The sequence below is a fragment of the Alternaria infectoria genome, assembly GCF_024043175.1.
Source record: "Alternaria infectoria strain BMP 0036 chromosome Unknown scaffold_3, whole genome shotgun sequence".
In the NCBI taxonomy this organism is placed as follows: domain Eukaryota; kingdom Fungi; phylum Ascomycota; class Dothideomycetes; order Pleosporales; family Pleosporaceae; genus Alternaria; species Alternaria infectoria.
In genome coordinates, this window is record NW_026250692.1 from 596,746 (window position 1) to 617,097 (window position 20,352).

Below are 20,352 nucleotides of genomic sequence, written 5' to 3' on the forward strand. Positions count from 1 at the left end.
TCTATCCATCAGATCATGGCTGAATCCAAGCCGCGTCAACGCAAATTCGCGCCAAGGTCACGGACGGGCTGCCTTACATGCCGAACCCGGCGGAAGAGGTGCGATAGCGCCCAGCCTCAGTGTGCGAACTGCAAGCGCCTCAACCTGTTATGCGAATGGCAAACTCCACGAAGTATCGTTTCGGAATCGTCTTCGTCCCAGTCAAGCTCAAAGAGCCCGGAGCGCCAGGTCGCAGTCCCACTGCGCTCGTCTCTTGATCCATGGGATGCACTACCGGGCGACGAAGGAGCGGAGCGGATGCATTTGTTGCAGTATTACATCGAGGCGTTTGTACCCAGTGTCCAAGTAGCACCTATTGCAACGAGTTTCTACACCAGCCTCTACATGCCTTGGTCTTTCCAGATCGAAGGCATGCTTGACGCTATCCTGGCTATATCTTCTGCTCAGTTGGCGAGGCGAAGCCAGGACGCAGAACGCGCCAAACATCTTCGCGCCGTATCCTCCCGCCACGAGAGGAAGTGCTATCAGTTCATCAAGGAGCGCTTGAACCCGTCGGGTGGATTACCAGAAGATACCTACCAGGTCACTGCGGTGATTCTCATCCTGGTAGGACTAGAAGCACTCAACGGTGTCAAGACTACGAGATGGATATCGCAACTGAAGAGTGTGCAACGGATACTTAGTGCGCTCACTCCGGAACAGAGCATCATGGACTGTGTTGAAGTTGATTCTCTGCATCGGCACTTCACTTACCACTTCGCCTCTGCTTCGCTCATGGCGCGGGTGTCAAACGCCGGAAAGGCCTGTTCGGCAGAGCAGGGCTTGATACCAATCAGCGCTGCCCTAATGCCAGGCACAATCGACCCGCTCATGGGCATCTCATACCAGCTATGCGACCTGATTTCACGGATACAGTATGTCACCTCTTCGAGTCCCGCGTTTCCCCTCGCTACCGAAGCGTCTTTCAACGTGATCGAGAAGGGTATACAGAATTGGGCTTACGACAACCCGTTTGCACTTGGCGTCGATACTCCTATAGCTCTCGACCTCATCGCCTTGGCAGAAGCCTACCGTTTAGCAGCTCTCATTCAGCTCTACCGCACCTCGCCTAGCCATTCAGCCAATATTGCGGGCTGTGCATCACGCGCGATGGAGTTTATCGCTCGTATACCACCGGGAAGCGCCGCGGAGTCAAGTTTGCTCTACCCAATATTTCTCGCTGGAGCCGAGCTAGATGATGAAGCGGCCATCGAGAAGTGCTTCCAGAGGCTAGAGGATATCCAGAATAGGAATCGGTACGAGAACGTTGAATGTGTCCAAAAGGTGTTGAAAGAAGTGTGGCGACCGAAGCTTGAAGGTGGTCAAAGAAGGGACTGGGAAGAAGTGGTAAGAGAGTGGAACTGGTCATTTACTTTGGGTTGATGCGATCCCGATGCAACTCTCCTAAGAAGCACCTTTTGCCCCGATCAAATGCTACACTCTGGCGGGATGCCATGCGTACGTACCGGCTTGGAACCTCGGACATATCCGCTGTAAAGGAGCACTCATCGGCTCACTCATGATCGATGCCTCACTCAACGGCAATCTAAAATTCGCCCGGGCCGGGTGTGTTTGGTGATGGAGTAGCTCCTTCCCCGCATGACATACTGTATCTTGGCAAACCCCGCCTCCTCCTGCAGCCCCCATCGAGATGTCGAACTTTGCCCCGATTTGCTCGCATGTGTCTCTTTGGGCAACCATGGGATTCTCAGCTGTGCCCAGCGTCACTGATTGCTTGGCCACTTTCCCCGCTTTGTAGCCTCTCGCTATCCACTTTTGTATTCTACTGCGTAGCGTCTGCGCGACGTCGATTCTTCACTCATCTACCAGGCGATTGCGTTCGACTGAGCATCATTGTCTTACGCCTACAACCTTCTACTTGCTACTCTTTGATCAACATGGCGAATACCACTACTCCAACCATGGCCACTCCGATCGACTTTAACAGTGTGCTGGATACATCCAACCTAAAAGATCGTTCGGTGCTTATCACTGGCGCAGCATCTGGCATTGGTCTAGCCTGCGCGATGAAGATGGCCGAAGCAGGCGCAATAGTCACCATGGCTGATCTACACGATACGGCTGGGGGCGTCATTCAGGGTAAGTTCTGACCATGCAAATTGCATGTGATAAACATACTAACTTGGTACTCCCACCTCTGCAGATCTAACCACTCGAGGCCTCAGGGTGCAGTTCGTACAATGCGACATGACATCCTACGAAGACCAAGCCTCCATGTTTCAGTCTGCAATACACTATGGAGGGCAGATTGATGTGGTGATCCCAAATGCAGGCATCCTTGCCGAGAAGAATCTCTTCGACATGGTGCCAGCCACGTTGCCAAACCCAGGAGACACACCACCACCTCCTCCAAGCTTTGCTTGCGTGTCCGTCAACCTTCAGGCAGTATACAATACCTGCTATCTGGCACTGCATCACTTCCGCCTCCCGCGCACAGCAGCAACAAGTTTCAAGCCCAGCATCGTTCTCATCGCCTCGCTTGCAGCCTACATTGGATACCCATATAGCACTACATACAGCATGTCCAAGTTCGGTGTTCGAGGACTTCTGTACAGCCTGCGCGAGCGCGCCATGCACTCTTCGATCCGCATCAATCTTGTTGCACCCTGGTACGTGGATACCGGCATCGCCAAGCAAGCCGACTTTGTAGAGGACAACGGCGCTGTTCTTCACATCATAGGATTCGTATCCATGGACAGAGTCGTGGATGCTGTGGTGAGGTTTGCTTCGGTTCAAGAGTTGTGTGGAAGAAGCGTAGGCATCTTCCCCAAGGGCAGCGAAGATCTTCTCGATGATCTGGAAGGTGGATACGGCGGTGCGATAGTGAGTAAACATATGCGCGAGGTTCAAGCAGTCGTTGTGCAGGAGATGCAGAAACAGATGTAAACGTAGTTCATTGCCCAGTAGACCCGATATGAGAAACATCTTCGCGATATCGGCTTTGTCAATCACGACTGTCGACATCACATACTGGTTTGATGTTGATGTCAACCAGAGTCACGCTGATACTCATCCCACAATCTTTGATCGCATGGCCGTGTGGAGAATAGTACGATGTTACCACTGCCATGTGGGCCCGCGTTTGTACAAGCCATCGTACATGATGTACAATGCCTTGCCACCCAACGTAGACATTTTCACCGCCAGTACTAGATGTGTTTGTGCTTAGCCTTGGTTCACGCACGTAGCCATATGCCTGAGAAGCTTCAGAGAAGCTAGCTTCGGGACGCCGGAAGGGGCTTTTGTGAACGGATGCAACATCGCATCCCTCAGGATAGGCGAGGCCCACCAAGCGATCAACGCGGACCTGTCCATAAAGTTTTGTCGGATCTGTCCGCCTCAACCGTCCGTAGTCTTTCGCCCGCCGGTATGTTGTTGCGCCGTTTGCGATGAAAGCCCTGGGGCGTGTGAGAAATGCTCAAGTATATCTATGCGAAGAGAATGCCACATCGAACAAAACAACAGCATCAAACATGCCAGACACCCAGGAACCCCAAATGAAACGAGAACCACGAACCGGTATCGACATTCTCGTCGTGGGAGGCGGCATCGGCGGACTCACCTTTGCAATCGAGGCCCACCGCAAAGGCCACGATGTGCGCGTTCTTGAACGGAATGACGAAGGTCAATACTCGGGTATGTACCTCCCCATCCAACTATCGACCTCGAAATGAACCAAACCAACAAACCGACAGGTGAGATCATCATGATCACCAGCTCAGCGCTCGAAACGCCCAAGAAATGGCCAGGATTCTTAGAACGCCTCAGGGCCCTCGCATCGCCACCAACCTTTGACCTGCGCAAATACGACGGCACATTCATCCAACACCATGCTCCTGGCGACTCTGCAAATCCGTCTTTGAGCATCTACCGAAAGAGGCTGCATAGTTTGCTGAATACCTACGTCAAAGAGCTCGGTATACCCATCACGTACGACGCGAAAGTGGATTCATACTTCGATTCAACCACATCAGGCGGTGTTGTCCTCAAAAGCGGTCAGAAGATAACTGCAGATGTGGTGGTAGCCGCAGATGGTGTAGGCTCTAGGTCCCGCGAGATCATCGACGGGAATAGAGAGAAGCCGATTAGTTCTGGCTTTGTTGTTTACAGGACTTCTTTTCCTACTGGGCCGGCGATGGACGAGTATCCCCTTGTTGCGAGGGAGTTTCTGGGGCACGATCACCGTGGTTTCATGTATATTGGTCCCGGCGCGCATATGGTTATTTCTCATGATAATGGCGAGCTGTGCTATCTATTGACTTGCAAGGTTTGTAGTCGCTGCATCATTGGCCTTCCTTGTTGATCGTTGCTAACTTCTATTAGGATGAGAACGGTACGGCAACGGAGAGCTGGTCAAAAACCACTTCCACGCATAGGATTCTGGATGTTGTAAAAGATTGGGATCCTTTTGTTACGGAGGTGATCAAGGCGACACCGAACAATCAGGTGCTCGACTGGAAGCTGATGTGGCGTGATCCACAGCCGCAGTGGGTGTCGAAAGGCGGCCATGTCGTGCAGCTGGGCGATGCTGCCCATCCCTTCTTGCCTACGTCGTTCAGTGGCGGCACGATGGCCATGGAAGACGCGTACTCGCTAGCAGCCTGTCTACATGTTGCCGGGAAGCAGCACGTTGCGCTTGCAACCAAGGTGCACAATAAGCTGAGGTATGCCGATATAGATCGTGGAGAAACACCAGCGACTAACTTCGAAATTGTAGGTTTGAGCGAGTATCCTGCGCGCAGAAACTAGGATTCAAGAATCGTGAGATCTTTCACAACACCGACTGGAAAGACGAAAAGGCGGCGCCGACAAAGCAGCACAAGATGGTCGGAGATTGGTTGGTCTGTCACAACCCCGAGAAGTATGTTTACGAAAACTACCAGAAGTGTGCTGAGCATTTGGACACGGGTGTCGAGTTCTTGAACACGAACATACCGCCGGGATACAAGTACAGACCGTGGACCGTCCGCGGGCTGCTGGGGGCCTCGGAACGTGGCGAAGTGGTTGGGGATGAAGGCGACTGGTCCTAAAAGAAGGGAAGCTTGCAAAATGCAGCGTTATCACTGTAACTGCTTCAGCTTATCAATTGGCCATGCTGGCAACATCTCTTCTCGATGTATATATATGGGCATCCGGCGGCAACTGTTGATGCTGATTAGAACTGTCGAACTTCATGCTTCTCTCTGATGTGTCCTGCCCCCGCTCCCTGTGGCTTACTGTCCCGTCGCTCGTATCCGCCGAACTTATAGCATGCCAGTATGCCTGGCTATTGCTTGCCATTGTATAGGCATGTAGCATGCCAGATGCCAACTTGTCATATCTTCTTAATGGTTAAGCTCGCCATTTTGTCCAACTGCTGCCTCCGAGTCGTGGAACAGCCAAGCCGCAATTACATCTATCATAACGCTCGAAGGATACGCGCACATCGCTTCCTACAACGATGCCGGCACCTTGGTTGTGGACGAGTGCGGTCGGGTTCCGTTCGAGGAGCGTGGCATCGTGCGCGCGTGTAGGAGGTGCTTTGAGAGCGAGAACTGTGGCAAATTCGCTTGAAAAGGCTCCAGCCTACCCGGTGGTGCCAGTTTATGCCTATGATGCGAAACGCGCGTGGGTTCTGGAGCGTACGATGATGACGTTGAGCTTCTCATGGCGACATTAGGGAAGGCTCGCGATTGCGTGCTGTCGTGTTACAATACGCATGTCTTTAGCCAATATACCAACCACCTGTTGTATTGAAAGAAGGCAAGTTAGGCATGATAAAGCCTCATTCGCGCAATCATCGCGTGGATTAGGAGTGTTGGTGGATGAAGGTCCGATGACAAGCTCAACGTCGCTGAAAGCCGAGGGATGTCGGAACGCTGCTCGGAACGGCTTGGCCCGACTTGCCCTCCCATTCATCTAAGCTGCACTCCAACGGCAAGAATCTTAGTAAGACTCGGACATTTCCCATATCAACCATGTATTTCCAAGCTTCTGACCCAGGCCTGAAGTATTCGCGATATTGGGAAACTTCACCGTCGCGGCACTGAAGCATGACGGCCGATCGCGGAGCTCGAGGCCTTGTCGCTGTAAGTCAATCTCCATCATCCCCAGCGCAACGAAACTGACTGGGTACCTAGATAACAGGCGCAAACGGAACAATAGGCTATGCCTGCGTGGTCTACGCGCTGCAAACTGGCTATCGAGTCCGGTGCATCGTGCGCCGCGCCTCCGCCATCGAAACGATCAAAACCGGGCCCTCTGTGCAGCCCTACCTCGACCTAATCGAATACGTCGCCGTGCCAGACAATGCGGTCAAGGGAGCATACGATGAAGCTGTTGCGGGTGTCGACTATGTTGTGCACATAGCAGGAGCATGGCCGATGCTCCATCTGGATCCTGACAACGACATCTACCATCCATACATCAGGTCGACGAGGGGCTTGATAGAAGCAGGGCGCAAGTCTGGCACAGTGAAGAGGATGGTGTTTACGCAGGCGGGAGCGGGGCTTGTTGACTCTGAAGACGGCGATACACTGGGTACGCGTATGGAACGCGTCTTGCACGGTACGTCTCTTTGCTTCTGCCCTCGCGCCTCACTTCATGCATCGTACTGACCGATACAGAGGCAGTTCAGGTCTCGCAAACATCCCTCGCATACCGAACCCCTCTCAAATCCCCTCACAACGCCTACTGCTCCGCAAAAGCCCAATGTATGACCTACCTCGCTGATCTTCAAGCTTCCCATGAGCTCCCGTTCTCTATCGCGCAAATCATACCCGGTACCGTTATTGGCCCTGCGGAGTTCTGCAAAACGTCGGAGCAAGCACGTGCGCATATCGATCGACAGAGCAAGGCATTGCTGTTCGATGATATAGCCCCGCGGTATGCGTTTGGTTTCGTGCATGTGCAAGACTGCGCTCGCATTCATATTGAGGCACTAGACGGGAGGGTTAGAGACGAGGACCTGCCCAAGTGGTATGTTGCTGCTGGGACGGTGGAGGAGGGGTCAGATGGGGACAAACTCTGGAACTCTGTGGCGGACATGATCGAACGAGACTTTGCGAAGGAGGTGAAGACTGGGGCGTTCAGAGTGGGACGCCAGAAGGTGCCTATCAACATGCCATTCCGCGTCAAATCAAGCATGACGGAGAAGATGCTGATGAATGGTGACAAGATTAGGGGGTTAGAGGATAGCATGAGAGAGGTCGCGGAGTGGTACATTCAACTCAAAAGAACAGAGGAGAAAGCAGATCTGTAAACTGGGATAATGTTGGGCACGAACTGAATCCATCGAATTATCCTGATGTCATGCGCCCTACCACTTGAAGCTTTCTTCAAAGTACTCCACCCCTCTGTAACCTTTATCCAACATCTGGACACTCGCTTTCCTAGCCTGATCCGCCATCAAAGCTGGCCCACAAGCCACAATTGCCAGGCGTTGCTGGCCCGCATCTCTAGCAGCCTCTTGAACTGTTTCATGTACGTCAGGTCTGTGTGCCATGATTCTTACGCTCTTCAGGTCTTCGCCCAACACATCGTCTTTTGCCTCATCATCCCGAGTGACGTGCACTTCCATCTCGACTCTCTCATCACTCAACAAGCCTCTAAAGTCGCGGAGAACAGAAGTGAGGAACGCGTACTCGCGTACTGCCCATACAATCTTCACACTGCGTACACGTGATGTACTGGCCAGAACGTGGGCTAGGTGTGATAGCGGGACTGCGATACCCGTTCCACCGACTACAAACAAAATGCTTTGTGAACTGCGGAGAGGAACAGTGTGTCCATAAGGCCCTTCCACAAGGACACGGAGTCTTTTAGGGTGCAAGAGACAATGTGACTTCAATCGGGATGTGAAGCCGTCGTACGGTCGGACAAGGAACACCATGTTCGATGAGGCATCTGAGGCTTTAGACGAAAGGAGTGCATCCGACTCTGTGGTTGAGGCTGATGAAGTACGCGAGTGTTCCGGCCTCGCTGAAAGCGGCGATAGTGGCGTAGATGGAGGATTGTCCGTATCTCTTGAACTGTATGCCAACGTGAACGGATGGCTCTGATGTGCATAGAACAGATCATCCAACACGTGGATGTAGTAGTAAGAGCCAGGCCTTGGGGCTACTAAGCTCTTACTACTATCGACTTCCATGCGCACGAGGTTACTGCTAGGGTCATAAGTAACCCTAGCCTTGGTACTCAGCGGGCTGCGGTTGAAAGCTAAGATTCGTGAGAGGCGCATGATCCGGTCAAAGACCCAGACACCAACGCATGGCCAGATGAATATATTCCACTCGCCATTAGTGAAAATCTCAACATGGTAGTACATAGTCCAGAGGGTTGCGATCGAGAGCGCTATGTGCGTGACGAGGAAGAACTCGTAGTGCGCACGGCGGATACCGTAGAACGAGAACGCCAAAAGACCGCACATGGCGATGGTTGACAGTTCGCCGTTCCAAAAGTAGTGCTTCGTCCAGTAGTTTAGGAAAGATGGCCATCCTCCGCGCTCCAGTATCATCAGCGTGTATCCCACACTGTGCACTACGGCTTGTACTGTGGCAACCCTTGCCGCCCACCGATGGAAAGCGTTGTAGGTACCGAAACCCCATCCAGTCACCCAGATCAAAAGATCATTGCGCATACCAAAGAGCCAGACGAGTGGGAAGTTCGCGAGCGATATGATTCCCGTACGATCCGATACAAAACGGAGGAATTGCACTGACTTCTTCGGCCAATAAAGGTTGCCTTCGGTGAGACGGTAGGAGCAGCTGCAGAGAACAACGTTGAGCGCGACAAAAAGAAAGATGGTAAGCGACTGGATCCGTGGTGGGATGGTACACCAGCCGTACGGTCGAGAACAACGATCACCAAAAGCGGCAGGTGTAGTAACGTATCGCCTGAGCCATGTTCGGAGGGAAACCAAGGGACTTCGAGGTCCAGAAATCCGGCCGGATTCGACTTCTGGGACTGTTTTGTATGACATGTGCCGCTGTTCACTGCGTAGAAGTGACAGTATACGCGTCGTTACACCAACGGCCACTACTACGAGCCAGAAGTAGTACATGTACCAGCTATGGGTATTATATTAGCGAAGTCGCGCCTAACGGGATACAGGCTCGACTTACCCATACACGAGATGGATCTCGTATTCCCAGAATGCCGCTTCCTGTACGCCACATTTAGCACTCCATAGTCTTATCGGCCGTACAAGCAGGAACGTACCATGGTGGTGAAAGCTCGCCTTACAAGCTCATCACTTGGTATCACAACTTCATCAATGGTCGGAAACCTGAGTGCCTTTTCAGCTGACAGTCGCGTCACTCTAGCCTTGTCGTCAGGGGTCCATTGGTCCAGAATATCGCGAAAGGAAGGTAATGTAATGTTCGCGTGTGCTTCACACCAGGGATTCTGGTTCTCGATCCATTTTTCTGTCTGGCTGTCCTGTATGCAGAACTCGTCGAAGCACAGATACAGTGATGTGACGCGTAATTCACTTTGGCATCCTCGGATCTTGCTCGAAAGCGAAGGGTCGGTGTCGTTGAAGGTTACATAGTTGACGCCGGTCTCACATGCCAAAGGGCAGTACTTTCCCGAGTACAAAGCATGTGATGCACCTGTAAGCGTGTACAGAATGATGGAGATGGATGAAGTGCGCATGAGTGGACGCGATGAGGTACAAGATGGGGCGACGCAAGCTCGGAGTCGGAGATTGGCGGGGTCGTGAAATCTTATCAGATGTCTACGCACGGGCCCGCGCTGGCATCAGGCGCGCTTCTTTCGCGTCAGCTGGGTTGTTGCTTCGAGCTTGCAAATGGCCAGTGTCTGTGAGCACAAAGTTTACGCAGCGGCCATACTCGCTGTCTTAACCCCCTGTGGCACCACGTCATGTCTCACACCGCCTCAAAGGCGACCTTTCTCTCTTTACCTATCGAGCTCCGCCTAGAGATTGTCGCATACGCGCTGGAACAATCTGACGCGGGACTCACGAAACACCACGAGTCCAATGAGGGACGAACTTGTTCTACGATAGATGAGAGGTACAAAGCTAGTACCAACCTTGCGATACGGCTGGTTTGCCGCCAGTTCAACGCTGAGTTCCGTCGCCTTGCCATCCACAGTACCCTCTTTGTGCTCGCCAGGAACTCCACACGAGTTGCCGGTCAGCAAGTCGAAGAGCTTCTCCAAGATGTCAAGAAGTTGAGGATTCACTGCGACCATGAGACCATCAGGAAATGGTGCGAGTACCCGCTGAACAGGCAATGTATGCATCTCGATGAGCTACAGTTTGTAATGCCACTCGACGACTCTGCCAACCGGACAGCCCTCGTGGGTCTGCTCAGACGTCTGCGCAACGTCAAACAAGTCAAGCTCCTCTTCCCGAACCATCGTGTTGCAAAAGAGCCCTATGGGTACATCAGATTACTCGGCGAGTTGCTCAAAGAAGACCATTTCCAGAGATACGATGCCCCGAACGCCCCCAATTTCGAGTCTACATGTTGGGAGTGGAGTTTTGACAAAGAGTCTAATTGGGCTGTCTTCGTGGCTCGGGAACCTATAGCGCTTATCCCGGAAGAGCATTACTTGCTGCTCATGAAGCCGAAGATCGACTACATTATGGATTACATGGCATCATAGCACCAAAACGGTAGTAGTCACTGTGCGACACAGCACGTTCGCGTCGTTAATGTGATGACGAAGGGGAACTGCATGGATCCATAGAGTATGCTACCAAATCAACGGATTTCAACAATGATTGATGGGCCAAAGATTGCGCGGGTGCCATGATTCGGCCCAGGGCTTTGACGCGTCTTCACGTGCTCCAACACAGCTGCATCCCCGAGTGCTGCGTAAGACTAGAACATCAGCATGGCTTAGCGGTATGGTGGACTCTGGTATTATAAATGTCGCCGTGCGGAAAGAGGCCACAGTCGCTTACTGGCATTTGAGTGTGGCAGCTTAGAAATCACGCTGCTTCGGCGGCCCAGGAGATCCGACGCGGCCCCCACTTGCCCAACGATGCACTTGACGCACTGCATCGCGCCTGCCTCACCCCCAAGCGCGACTGCTATAACAGTAGCCATGCCACGCCCTTCCAGACGCCGTCTATCCCCCATATCAATTCACCGTCCACCATGAGCGCCCCGAAGCCCATTCTCATCTCCGGCGCCGGCCTCGCCTCGCTCCTCCTCGCCCGCTCGCTGCACCGTTCCAAGATCCCGTTCCTCGTCTTCGAACGCGACGCGTCCATCGTCTTCAGAGCCCAGGGCTATAGGTTGAGACTCTCGGCGCAGGGTCTGGACGCCATTGAGCAAGTGCTCGGTCCGGCAGGATTCAAGACGTTCTACGACGCCTGCGGCAAAACTGGCGGGGCTGGATTCGCGGCAGTGAACCCGCTGACAGGCGAGACAATAGGTGGAGATGCTCCGAGCGTCAAGAGCGAGCCTTTGACCAGCAGAGACGGCAAGGTCGTTGGAGTGTCGCGCGGTGATATGCGCAAGCTGTTCATGGACGGCATCGAGGACCGTGTGGTTTGGAAACATCAGGTAGCAGCCTACGAGAGGACGGACAATGGTGTGCGACTAGTCTTCGCAGATGGTACCAAGTCCGAGGAGGGCTCTATGCTGATCGGGGGTGAGGGTGTCAAGAGTGCAGTCGCTGGTCAGCTGTCCAATGGGGCGATCAAAGTCTACGATCTCGGTTCCAGAGGAATACATGGACAAGCCCCGACAGCAGCCTTCAAGGCCTTGGGCGAAGGTGTCTTCCGCCTCGTCGACGATACATCACAGCCGAACGGTGGCAAGGTCTTCGTCATCACAAATGTACGCGCAGGCGACATGGACAAGCCCGACGTCAACTTCGGCTGGACCATGATCGGCTCTCCAGGCGTCATCAAAGCGCCGAACGACAATTACACGATTACTGGGCCGCCTGCTGCACAGATAGCAAAGGCACTTACATCGCACTGGCATGATCGTGTCAAGCCACTCTTCGATAACATGGCCGAGTCGGAAGCAGCTTTCTGGAAGATAACATGTTCGTCACCAGAAGGCGTACCGAAGTGGCCCAACGACCCTCGAGTCACTCTGGTTGGCGATGCGGTGCATGCCATGACGCCGGCAGGAGGCAACGGCGCAAACACAGCTGTGCGCGACTCGGCTTTGCTCGGTCGATTGATAGCCGAAGCCTGGGAGAGAGGCGATGGCGATAGATGGACGGGTGTCACAGAAGCATATGAAAAAGAGATGCGAATATACGCAACAGAGGCTGTCAAGGCTAGCTACGGGCAGGCTACAGGGCAATTCGGTATTGATCTTGATCTCAACACTGCGCCTACAATTAACGAATATGTCGCGCCAAACTGAGTATTCTTCGTTGCAGCAGACTGGTCATCAGTCCGAACAGGATTTAGCGTCACTTTCCTATGAGACGGCATTAGGTCGTGTTGACGAATGATACGCATCATCTTCATCCTTACTTTTACGTGCGACTCACGGTCACTAACGATACAGGGTGTTCTGGCTGGACAATTGCAAGCCCCCAAGTCTGCCGCGGGACGAATGTCGCGTCCTCCGTTGCCGATTGTAGATTCAGCCGCAGAGCCACGACTCATGTGTAGCTTCCCCGCATCTCCATCAGGCCCACCCCCGACTTCAAAAAACCGGGCCATCCAGTACGTGCGAAATTCCCGATAACAATGGATTCGCCGCGACCACGCAAACGCCGTGCCATCAATGCATGCGTCAGTTGCCGAACGTCCAAAGTACGATGCGACGGGAACCGCCCTTGCCAACGATGTGACCGGAATGGCGCAACTTGCCAATACTTTGACGCCGTAAAGGACGAAAATGTGTTGCGGATCGAAAGGCTCGAGAATGAGATGGCTGCTCTTCGTGAACACATGCGTATCCAGCGACATCAAGACAAGAGTGTACGTAGGCCCGAAGACTACACTAGGATAAAGGAGGCAAATCAGAACATCTGGCGCCAATGTAGGCTCTAGGGTGTTCTGTTTCCCCCTTATTTGAGGTGGTCTCCTGCGCGAACCAGTGGAAAGTTAGCTGACCATGATAATGATTGCAGTTACCCATGGAGGATGCGACTGGGACAGTGCCAGAAGTCGTACTCCGGTCTATGCCCAAGTGCAACGCAACGGCCGTTGACGCAGGTCTCATCACATGGGAACAAGCTGTCCAATGGTATCAAAGGTAGACAAACTCACTGCACTTCTCGAGTTTAGATCACTGATTCTACAAAGTTTCTTCTCGGGCAGTGTATGGAAGCCCCGATTCACCTGGTGAACCATACTAAAAGCCATAGCAATACCTCGTGCCCATCTTTTGCGAGAGACATGACAACATCGCATCAGTGGCTTCACGGAGTCCAATCCTTTTTGACGCCATAGTCAGTATTGGATGTCGCGCTGCCGAAGGTTTCAACACCAGAATCTATCGTCAGTAATTTTCCTGTGTGAACTGCATATGAGACAAATGCTGACGCTGTACACCCATTTCTAGGCCGCCTCCAGACTCGAGTCCGTGATCAATTTACCGACCTATTCATCAACACCAATACCCCTACAGTAGAGGATATACAGGCCATCGCACTGGTGGCTGCGTACTCGGAGAACGCGTTCGTTCTGGTGGCCATGGCCCTTCGCTTTGCCATTCAGCTTGGGCTACCTCATGTTGTCGATCAGCTCATCGCCAAAAGTCACGCACGTTCCGGGATCGTGACCGCCCATGAGCAAGAGCTTTACCGTCTATCCAGAGTTTGGCTTGGAATCTGCAATCTTGAGCTCTTGTGAGTATCGTGTTAGCCTGATCGGAGAGCGCTGCTAAAAACATCCAAGTTTCTCTCTAGATGGCGGTAAACTGCCGGGCCTTTCTCTTCAAATGTCATCTCGAAAGATCAGATGTCTATTAGCTCACCCAGAACGTACATCTACCGACATCCGCCTTCTCTCGCAAGTGGAGCTCAACATCATCCGCACGGAAGCTTATACAAAGATCATGGGCCAGAGTAATGACTATATGGGTCAACACAGCGAAGATCAACTCCGAACTACGGTAGATGAGGCTTGTGTTGAGCTGTCACTATGGCTCGATGAATGGACCAACATCGCTCTGACCGAGCCAGCGCCACATCAACGGACTCTTGCGTTGCAGAACTTGTGTATACAGCAAGCTTGGGCGACGATGACTATGTACTTAAAGGCGGTAGGCTCTTCCGGGATCGAGAACATTGCGATCATGACCGACTTTCAGCGCGACTTCATACGCAAAGCCAAAGAGGCAGCGAATCGACATCTCCACTACATGCTTCAGTCATCGTCAACGCCAAATTCATCGCCGGTGTCTCATGCCTCGACCTCTGGCTCAACGTATCTCAGTACTTTTCGCTGGACACTTGACTATGTCTGGGCTAAGTGCGCCGTCTCAGTCTTGCTGGTCCTCAAATTAGCCATTCTCCTCCGCGACCCGGTACCTTCGGTCATGGCGCTGCTCAGCGACGCGCATCGCGTACTGGAAGAGCTAAAGACTGTTACCGTCGGCCACATCGCATACTTTCAGATCTTGCAAACCAGCATCGAGAAGTGTGAGGCTGCCCTTCGAGAATATGCTGCGGAACAAATACCCGACCAGGACTCCTCCATGGCGGGAGCGAGAAGCAGTGTAGCTGAAGACGAGTTCCAAGGTTACGTTCCCAGCGAGTTCGTCTTCGAGTGGGGTAAGTTTGGACTGTGGAAACGCTTGTGAAATCTATACTGACTTCGTACGTCCACCTCTGCAGACTTTCCTGGACTTAACCTAAAACATATGCCGCTCGGATGGCAAGACCTCTTTGTCAACATCGACAGCTTGTTCTAGAGCAAACGCATGCTTGAAAGGCAGGCTGCCATATAAGAGCCGTGCATGGTGCGTGGATCCGAGGGTCAATCATATCCTGGAAGTATCAACAGTGTTTACATGCACATGTCATGGAACAAATGTTGTATGTACGTTCAGTGTATATTGTAGCTAAGCTACAGCTATAGGAAGTCGTGTTTCAAGCGTCGACCCATTGATCAATATACATAGATGAAGTCCTCGTTCTTGATGTCAGTCACATCATCGAACGCCTTGTCGCCCACACCGCTGGCTTGTGCGTTCTCAGCTCCCTCTGCATCACCCTCGCGCGCAGAACCCATGCTGGTATCAACGACAATGGCCGACTTCCCCATGCTCTCTCTTGTTGCCGCATGCTTCCGGTTCAGAAGCTTGATCCAGAACATTGCAAGCAGGATCAGGACGACGATCGCGATGAAGAGAGCGAGGTTGGCGCGGAGGCCTCGGTAGTAGTGTGGTTTTTCTGACGGTTTGAAGAGCTGTGGGCCGATGATGTTGCCGGCGCTGGCGCCGACGAAGAGGATACTTGTCGTTACTTTACGCTTCGTGTCGCCTCCTGTGTTTTGGCCTGACCAGCTATAGATTAAAGGTGAAATGCCGGGATAGAAAGACGTCAGCTGGAAGCACAAGGTTAGTAGGTTACATGTTTTGCGTTGCTACTACTTACGTAGTATCCGAGAAGAAGTACACCGCGATTCGAGTCGCCGCGACCAACGACCATTAGTATGACGATGCCGGCGATTGGTGGTATACATAAGAGTATCAGCACGGGCGACTTCCGTTTCAGCCACGTGGCTAGCCAAGCTCCACCGCAGGTAGCTATAATCTGGATAACGCCGAAAGGCATGTTGAAGAGGATCGTAGCGAAGGGCCCAAACCCAAAACCTGAAATTCGAGCAATCAGTGGAGTTCAGACTTGCAGCTTGCAGGAACGTTGGACTTACTCTGGATGATCAGAGGCCCGAAAGCACTGATACCACCACTCGGAATGCTGATCGCTGTCAACATGGAAAACCAAAGCCATGTCTTGGGATCCATGAATGCCTCCAGTACGTGGTCCCACTTCCAGACACGAGATGCAACGCCCATCTGGTTCATACGCAGACGTTCGACAGCGACGAGCTTTTCGTGATCGTTGAAGAACTTGGCCTAAAGATTGGGGCACGAAGTCAGTATATCTCTCACATCAACTAGTACAGGGAAACCACTTGCCTCCATGGGTGAGTCGGGCATAAACAACCATACAAAGACCGAAACGACGACTGTGAGGAGACCACAGAAGAGAAAGATGATCTGGTATGAGTACAGAAGATTGGACTGGATGTGGCCCAACCCGTAGCAGAGCAGACTGCCGAGGATGTTGACCATGCCCAGCATGGCGTACCAAGCTGCGTTTCGGTTCGTTTGCTCGCCACGCTTATACCACATTTGAACAACGGCGATGAAAGCAGGAGCTAGATGCGTTAGCGATAGTCTTCGCGATGGCTTGAAGAGTTGGCTTGCCAACGGCAGCTTCGAAAGCGCCCAACAAGAATCGCGTGGCCATCAGCCCGGCGAAGCTGCTGGCACCCGCCATTCCGCATAATATGCAGCCCCAGGTGAACACCATTACACCCATGAACTTCCCCATCCTGAGCTTGACCAGCAACACTGCCACCAACGGCTGTGCCACTAGCTGCGCAATATACACGATACTCCCAAGCCATGAGTATTGTTGACTGTTGGGATCGAGGTTTGCATCTTCGATGAGACCAAAGACGGAGGCGTAGGATAACGTGGTCTTGTCGAGTGACTGGAGGAAGTAGACGCTTAGTAGGATGGGCAAGATGACAAGATCGATCTTCTTCAAGACGCGTTTGTTCTCGGCGGATGTTACGACGATGCGTTCGTTCGAGGCGAGAAGTGCGGCGGCTTTGTCTTTGCCTTTGCCGTCCGTCGCATTGGCTGGCTTGTAAAGCGACTCCGTGGTTTCGACATTGGGCTTGGAGGCGGAGACGTCGTCGGTCACCTCCGGTTTCGACATGTTCAACAAGAAGACTACAATCAACCCAGGAAGAGTCTGAGATAATGCTGCAGTAGTAGGTCAATATGGCCCGACTGCACTTATACGCATCCCCACGGGGACCCCAGACGCTGATCTTGTCTCTCTTCGGGCTAGGTCTCGTAGCTACGGCCGAAGAAACCGGCAGCCAAGGATGGATGCCTTTAGCCTCGTGACGAGGGTAGGCTCCTTCGGTTTTCTCCGATGGTACCTTCGGGCGAAGTTCAATGGCCTGCCTTGCTATAAGTACAGTATGATTCATGATGGTCATGATACTTGTTAAGAAGACAGGCATTGCCAACTGTTAAACCCGTTCTATATTCATCATGCCGATGCTTGAGCACGTCCCCACCGGCTACCAAGCTGTTCCCGCAACGGCATCGTTTAATACGAGCGTTGAGTTGCAATCAAACTCGGGCTTTGTTTTCACGTTTGACGCTTTACGACCTGGACTTTTCCGAACGACTTTCACGTCGCCCAAGCACTTGTTGCCGCCACACCGAGCCACACCAGTACCGAGCAAGACCCTGGACGACACGACTGCGGCACGGGTATCATCTAGCACCACCTCAAAAGCATTCGCCGTCGATGGAGTCACTGCCAATGTGGATTGGGAAGGCGGTGTACCCATAGTATCACTTACGCTTCCTGGCCAAAAGACACCCATTCATACCGACCTGCCCAATCGCTCCTATGTTGCTGATGGGCCTGGGGTTTCGCACTACACACGCTACAATAATGGGACCCTTCACCTTGGACTTGGCGAGAAGCCAGCACCCATGGATTTATCAAATCGCCATTTCGTTCTCTCCGCCACCGACTCTTTCGGCTACGATGTTTATCGCACAGACCCGCTCTATAAGCACATTCCTCTCCTGATCAATTGCACGCCAGATGGCTGTGTTGGTGTCTTCTCAACGTCACATGCCCGTGGCTTCTACTCTGTAAGAAATACCGCTGTACACCTGCATCTGAGACACATACTGACCTCTTTTACCAGGTCGGCTCTGAGATGGATGGGATGTGGGGACGCTTCAAAGTCTATCGTCAAGACTATGGGGGTCTCGAAGAGTATCTCTTGGTCGGAAAGACACTACCGGATATTGTGCGCATCTACGCTGACCTCGTTGGCTATCCACTTCTGGTGCCGCGGTGGGCATTCGGTTACCTGGCCGGCGGTATGAAGTACTCCATGACGGACGATCCACCTGCTAATCAGAGCATGATGGAGTTTGCTGCCAAGCTCAAAGAACACGACATTCCCTGCTCTGGCATGCAAATGTCATCTGGCTATACGGTCGCAGAGACAGAACCGAAGACGCGCAACGTGTTTACGTGGAATAAGCATCGGTTTCCTGATCCGAAAGGCTGGATCGATGCTTATCACAAGGAAGGCATTCGGCTCATCGCAAACGTGAAGCCGTATGTATTGGGCAGTCATCCCGAGTATCAAAAGCTCAAAGACGCTGGCGCATTCTTTACGGACTCTTTGACACTCGCATCGGCTGAAGCGAGACTGTGGAGCGCGGGTGGAGGTGAGAGTGGAGTCGGTGGCCATATCGACTTCACTTCCAAGGCCGGGTACCAGTGGTGGTACGACGGCATCCGCGAGCTGAAGCGTGTCGGTATTGACTGCATTTGGAACGACAACAACGAATACACTGTTCCACACGACGGCTGGCAGTGCGCACTGGATGAGCCAGCAGTTACTCAAGAGCCCAAGCGCGACGACTATGGCAACAGCATCGGATTTTGGGGCCGCGCACTCAACACCGAACTGATGGGAAAATCTTCGCACGATGCAGCCTTGGAGATGGAACCTGCGCAACGCCCTTTCATCTTGACCCGAAGCGCCACAGCAGGAACGCTTCGATACTGTGCAAGTGCCTGGAGCGGAGACAATGTCACCTCTTGGCCCGGCATGAAAGGCGCCAACGCTCTGTCCCTCACCGCGGGCGTGTGTCTAATGCAATGCTACGGCCACGACATAGGCGGTTTCGAAGGCCCACAGCCCAGTCCCGAGCTTCTCGTCCGCTGGTGCCAGCAAGGCATCTACAGTCCGCGCTTCGCCATCAATTGCTTCAAAACGGGCAAGGACAACCGCGTCGGCGATGTTATCGAGCCTTGGATGTATCCCGAGGTGACTAGCATAATCCGCGACACGATCAAGCGCCGCTACGAACTCATCCCCTATCTCTACTCGCTAGCGCTGCATTCTCACATGACTGCCACGCCACCGCAGCGTTGGACTGGATGGGAATATGAGAGCGATCCGGAGATTTGGACCAACAAGATTCTTACCGATGGCGAAACACAGTACTGGCTTGGTGATGCACTACTGGTCGGTGGTGTCTTCACTCCTGGTGCCGAGACTGCTAGCATGTACCTTCCCAAGGACGCTTCAGACCCTGATGCCGCGTTTCTGGACCTGAACAACGACCCACAAACGTATTACAGCGCGGGACAGTGGGTTGATGTTGCATCGCACTGGCAGTCTAGCATTCCTGTTTTGGCGAAAGTTGGAAGCGCGATACCTGTTGGACGGGCGGAACAAGTCCTCTCTGTAGGCGAAACAAACAACCCGGCAAACCTGCCCCTGGACGACTACCGGGGGGTAGAGATCTTCCCTCCAAAGGCTTCTTCCAACGGTAAAGTCTACACGTCTACTTGGTACGAAGACGACGGTGTTTCGCCGCCGCCAGCCAGGATCTCCGTCTTTACAGTATCCTTCGAGTCAACGGCCACGCAGGTACTGGTGCGATATGAGGAGAAATTGCAAGATGGCTTCGTCCCGCATTGGAAGGACCTGGAGGTTGTCCTGCCGAGGGGCGATGAGAGAAGTGTTGTCTTCAATGGCGCAGATGCGGAGAAGACGGGAACTGACAAGTTGGGGAGAGGGAGGTGGAAAGGTAGTGTTGGAGGGAGGAAATAAGCGTTGATTGCAGCTAGCACAAATTGAGGTGCGGATATTTCATATGTACCCGCTTGTGCCGCTCTGTGATTAGACCCTGGTGGTTTTGCCCCGCTAGACACGACACCGCATTTTGGCGGCCGATCACGGCGAATGCAAGGACCGGTGTATAGATGTAGGTTATAGATGCCACACACGAATTAGATCATAAGACGTTTATTTGAAGCGTTTGCCATCCAACTAGCAAGCCTTCCTAGCTCAGTGGTAGAGCGCGTCACTAGTAATGACGAGGTCGTCAGTGAGTAACACCCCCATTCGAAGCACGCAGGAGACGACCGACGCTGACGTGCCGTGAAGGTTCAATTCTGGCGGAAGGCAACTACGGCAGCAGGCAGACGCTATTCCTTTTTGCTTGTGTCGTCCTGGGGTTCTGTTGTGAAGAATGTTCTTTTTTGCGGCATTGTGGTGGTGGAGGGGCA

At 52.9% G+C, this 20,352-nt stretch overlaps 10 protein-coding genes and 1 non-coding gene across 11 annotated transcripts; 9 read left to right on the top strand and 2 right to left on the bottom strand.

The window, feature by feature from the left end:
* Positions 1-15: 15 nt before the first annotated feature.
* J4E92_002453 (uncharacterized protein) lies at positions 16-1,422 on the top strand (the record flags this gene model as incomplete). The annotated part of the gene is made up of 1 exon (XM_051493857.1): positions 16-1,422. The coding sequence occupies one exon, from the start codon at positions 16-18 to the stop codon at positions 1,420-1,422; it is 1,407 nt and encodes a 468-aa protein (XP_051355536.1).
* Positions 1,423-1,961: 539 nt separating this feature from the next.
* Positions 1,962-2,946, top strand: J4E92_002454 (uncharacterized protein; the record flags this gene model as incomplete). The annotated part of the gene is made up of 2 exons (XM_051493858.1): positions 1,962-2,139; positions 2,333-2,946. The coding sequence occupies 2 exons, from the start codon at positions 1,962-1,964 to the stop codon at positions 2,944-2,946; spliced, it is 792 nt and encodes a 263-aa protein (XP_051355537.1).
* A 611-nt stretch (positions 2,947-3,557) lies between these two features.
* Positions 3,558-5,090, top strand: J4E92_002455 (uncharacterized protein; the record flags this gene model as incomplete). Its single annotated transcript, XM_051493859.1, has 4 exons — positions 3,558-3,696; positions 3,756-4,159; positions 4,384-4,724; positions 4,778-5,090. The coding sequence occupies 4 exons, from the start codon at positions 3,558-3,560 to the stop codon at positions 5,088-5,090; spliced, it is 1,197 nt and encodes a 398-aa protein (XP_051355538.1).
* A 1,002-nt stretch (positions 5,091-6,092) lies between these two features.
* On the top strand, positions 6,093-7,300 carry J4E92_002456 (uncharacterized protein; the record flags this gene model as incomplete). Its single annotated transcript, XM_051493860.1, has 3 exons — positions 6,093-6,128; positions 6,180-6,606; positions 6,666-7,300. 3 exons carry the CDS (start codon positions 6,093-6,095, stop codon positions 7,298-7,300), a joined length of 1,098 nt encoding a protein of 365 aa, XP_051355539.1.
* Positions 7,301-7,357: 57 nt separating this feature from the next.
* J4E92_002457 (uncharacterized protein) lies at positions 7,358-9,693 on the bottom strand (the record flags this gene model as incomplete). The annotated part of the gene is made up of 3 exons (XM_051493861.1): positions 7,358-9,107; positions 9,162-9,202; positions 9,259-9,693. 3 exons carry the CDS (start codon positions 9,691-9,693, stop codon positions 7,358-7,360), a joined length of 2,226 nt encoding a protein of 741 aa, XP_051355540.1.
* A 228-nt stretch (positions 9,694-9,921) lies between these two features.
* On the top strand, positions 9,922-10,671 carry J4E92_002458 (uncharacterized protein; the record flags this gene model as incomplete). The annotated part of the gene is made up of 1 exon (XM_051493862.1): positions 9,922-10,671. One exon carries the CDS (start codon positions 9,922-9,924, stop codon positions 10,669-10,671), a length of 750 nt encoding a protein of 249 aa, XP_051355541.1.
* Positions 10,672-11,168: 497 nt separating this feature from the next.
* On the top strand, positions 11,169-12,398 carry J4E92_002459 (uncharacterized protein; the record flags this gene model as incomplete). The annotated part of the gene is made up of 1 exon (XM_051493863.1): positions 11,169-12,398. The coding sequence occupies one exon, from the start codon at positions 11,169-11,171 to the stop codon at positions 12,396-12,398; it is 1,230 nt and encodes a 409-aa protein (XP_051355542.1).
* Positions 12,399-13,122: 724 nt separating this feature from the next.
* On the top strand, positions 13,123-14,903 carry J4E92_002460 (uncharacterized protein; the record flags this gene model as incomplete). The annotated part of the gene is made up of 3 exons (XM_051493864.1): positions 13,123-13,241; positions 13,886-14,763; positions 14,827-14,903. 3 exons carry the CDS (start codon positions 13,123-13,125, stop codon positions 14,901-14,903), a joined length of 1,074 nt encoding a protein of 357 aa, XP_051355543.1.
* Positions 14,904-15,100: 197 nt separating this feature from the next.
* Positions 15,101-16,944, bottom strand: J4E92_002461 (uncharacterized protein; the record flags this gene model as incomplete). The annotated part of the gene is made up of 5 exons (XM_051493865.1): positions 15,101-15,538; positions 15,589-15,806; positions 15,866-16,070; positions 16,134-16,375; positions 16,425-16,944. The coding sequence occupies 5 exons, from the start codon at positions 16,942-16,944 to the stop codon at positions 15,101-15,103; spliced, it is 1,623 nt and encodes a 540-aa protein (XP_051355544.1).
* A 797-nt stretch (positions 16,945-17,741) lies between these two features.
* Positions 17,742-19,894, top strand: J4E92_002462 (uncharacterized protein; the record flags this gene model as incomplete). Its single annotated transcript, XM_051493866.1, has 2 exons — positions 17,742-17,906; positions 17,963-19,894. The coding sequence occupies 2 exons, from the start codon at positions 17,742-17,744 to the stop codon at positions 19,892-19,894; spliced, it is 2,097 nt and encodes a 698-aa protein (XP_051355545.1).
* A 226-nt stretch (positions 19,895-20,120) lies between these two features.
* J4E92_002463 lies at positions 20,121-20,251 on the top strand. Its single transcript has one exon. It is a non-coding gene; the product is annotated as a tRNA-Thr (tRNA).
* The last annotated feature ends 101 nt before the right edge of the window (positions 20,252-20,352 follow it).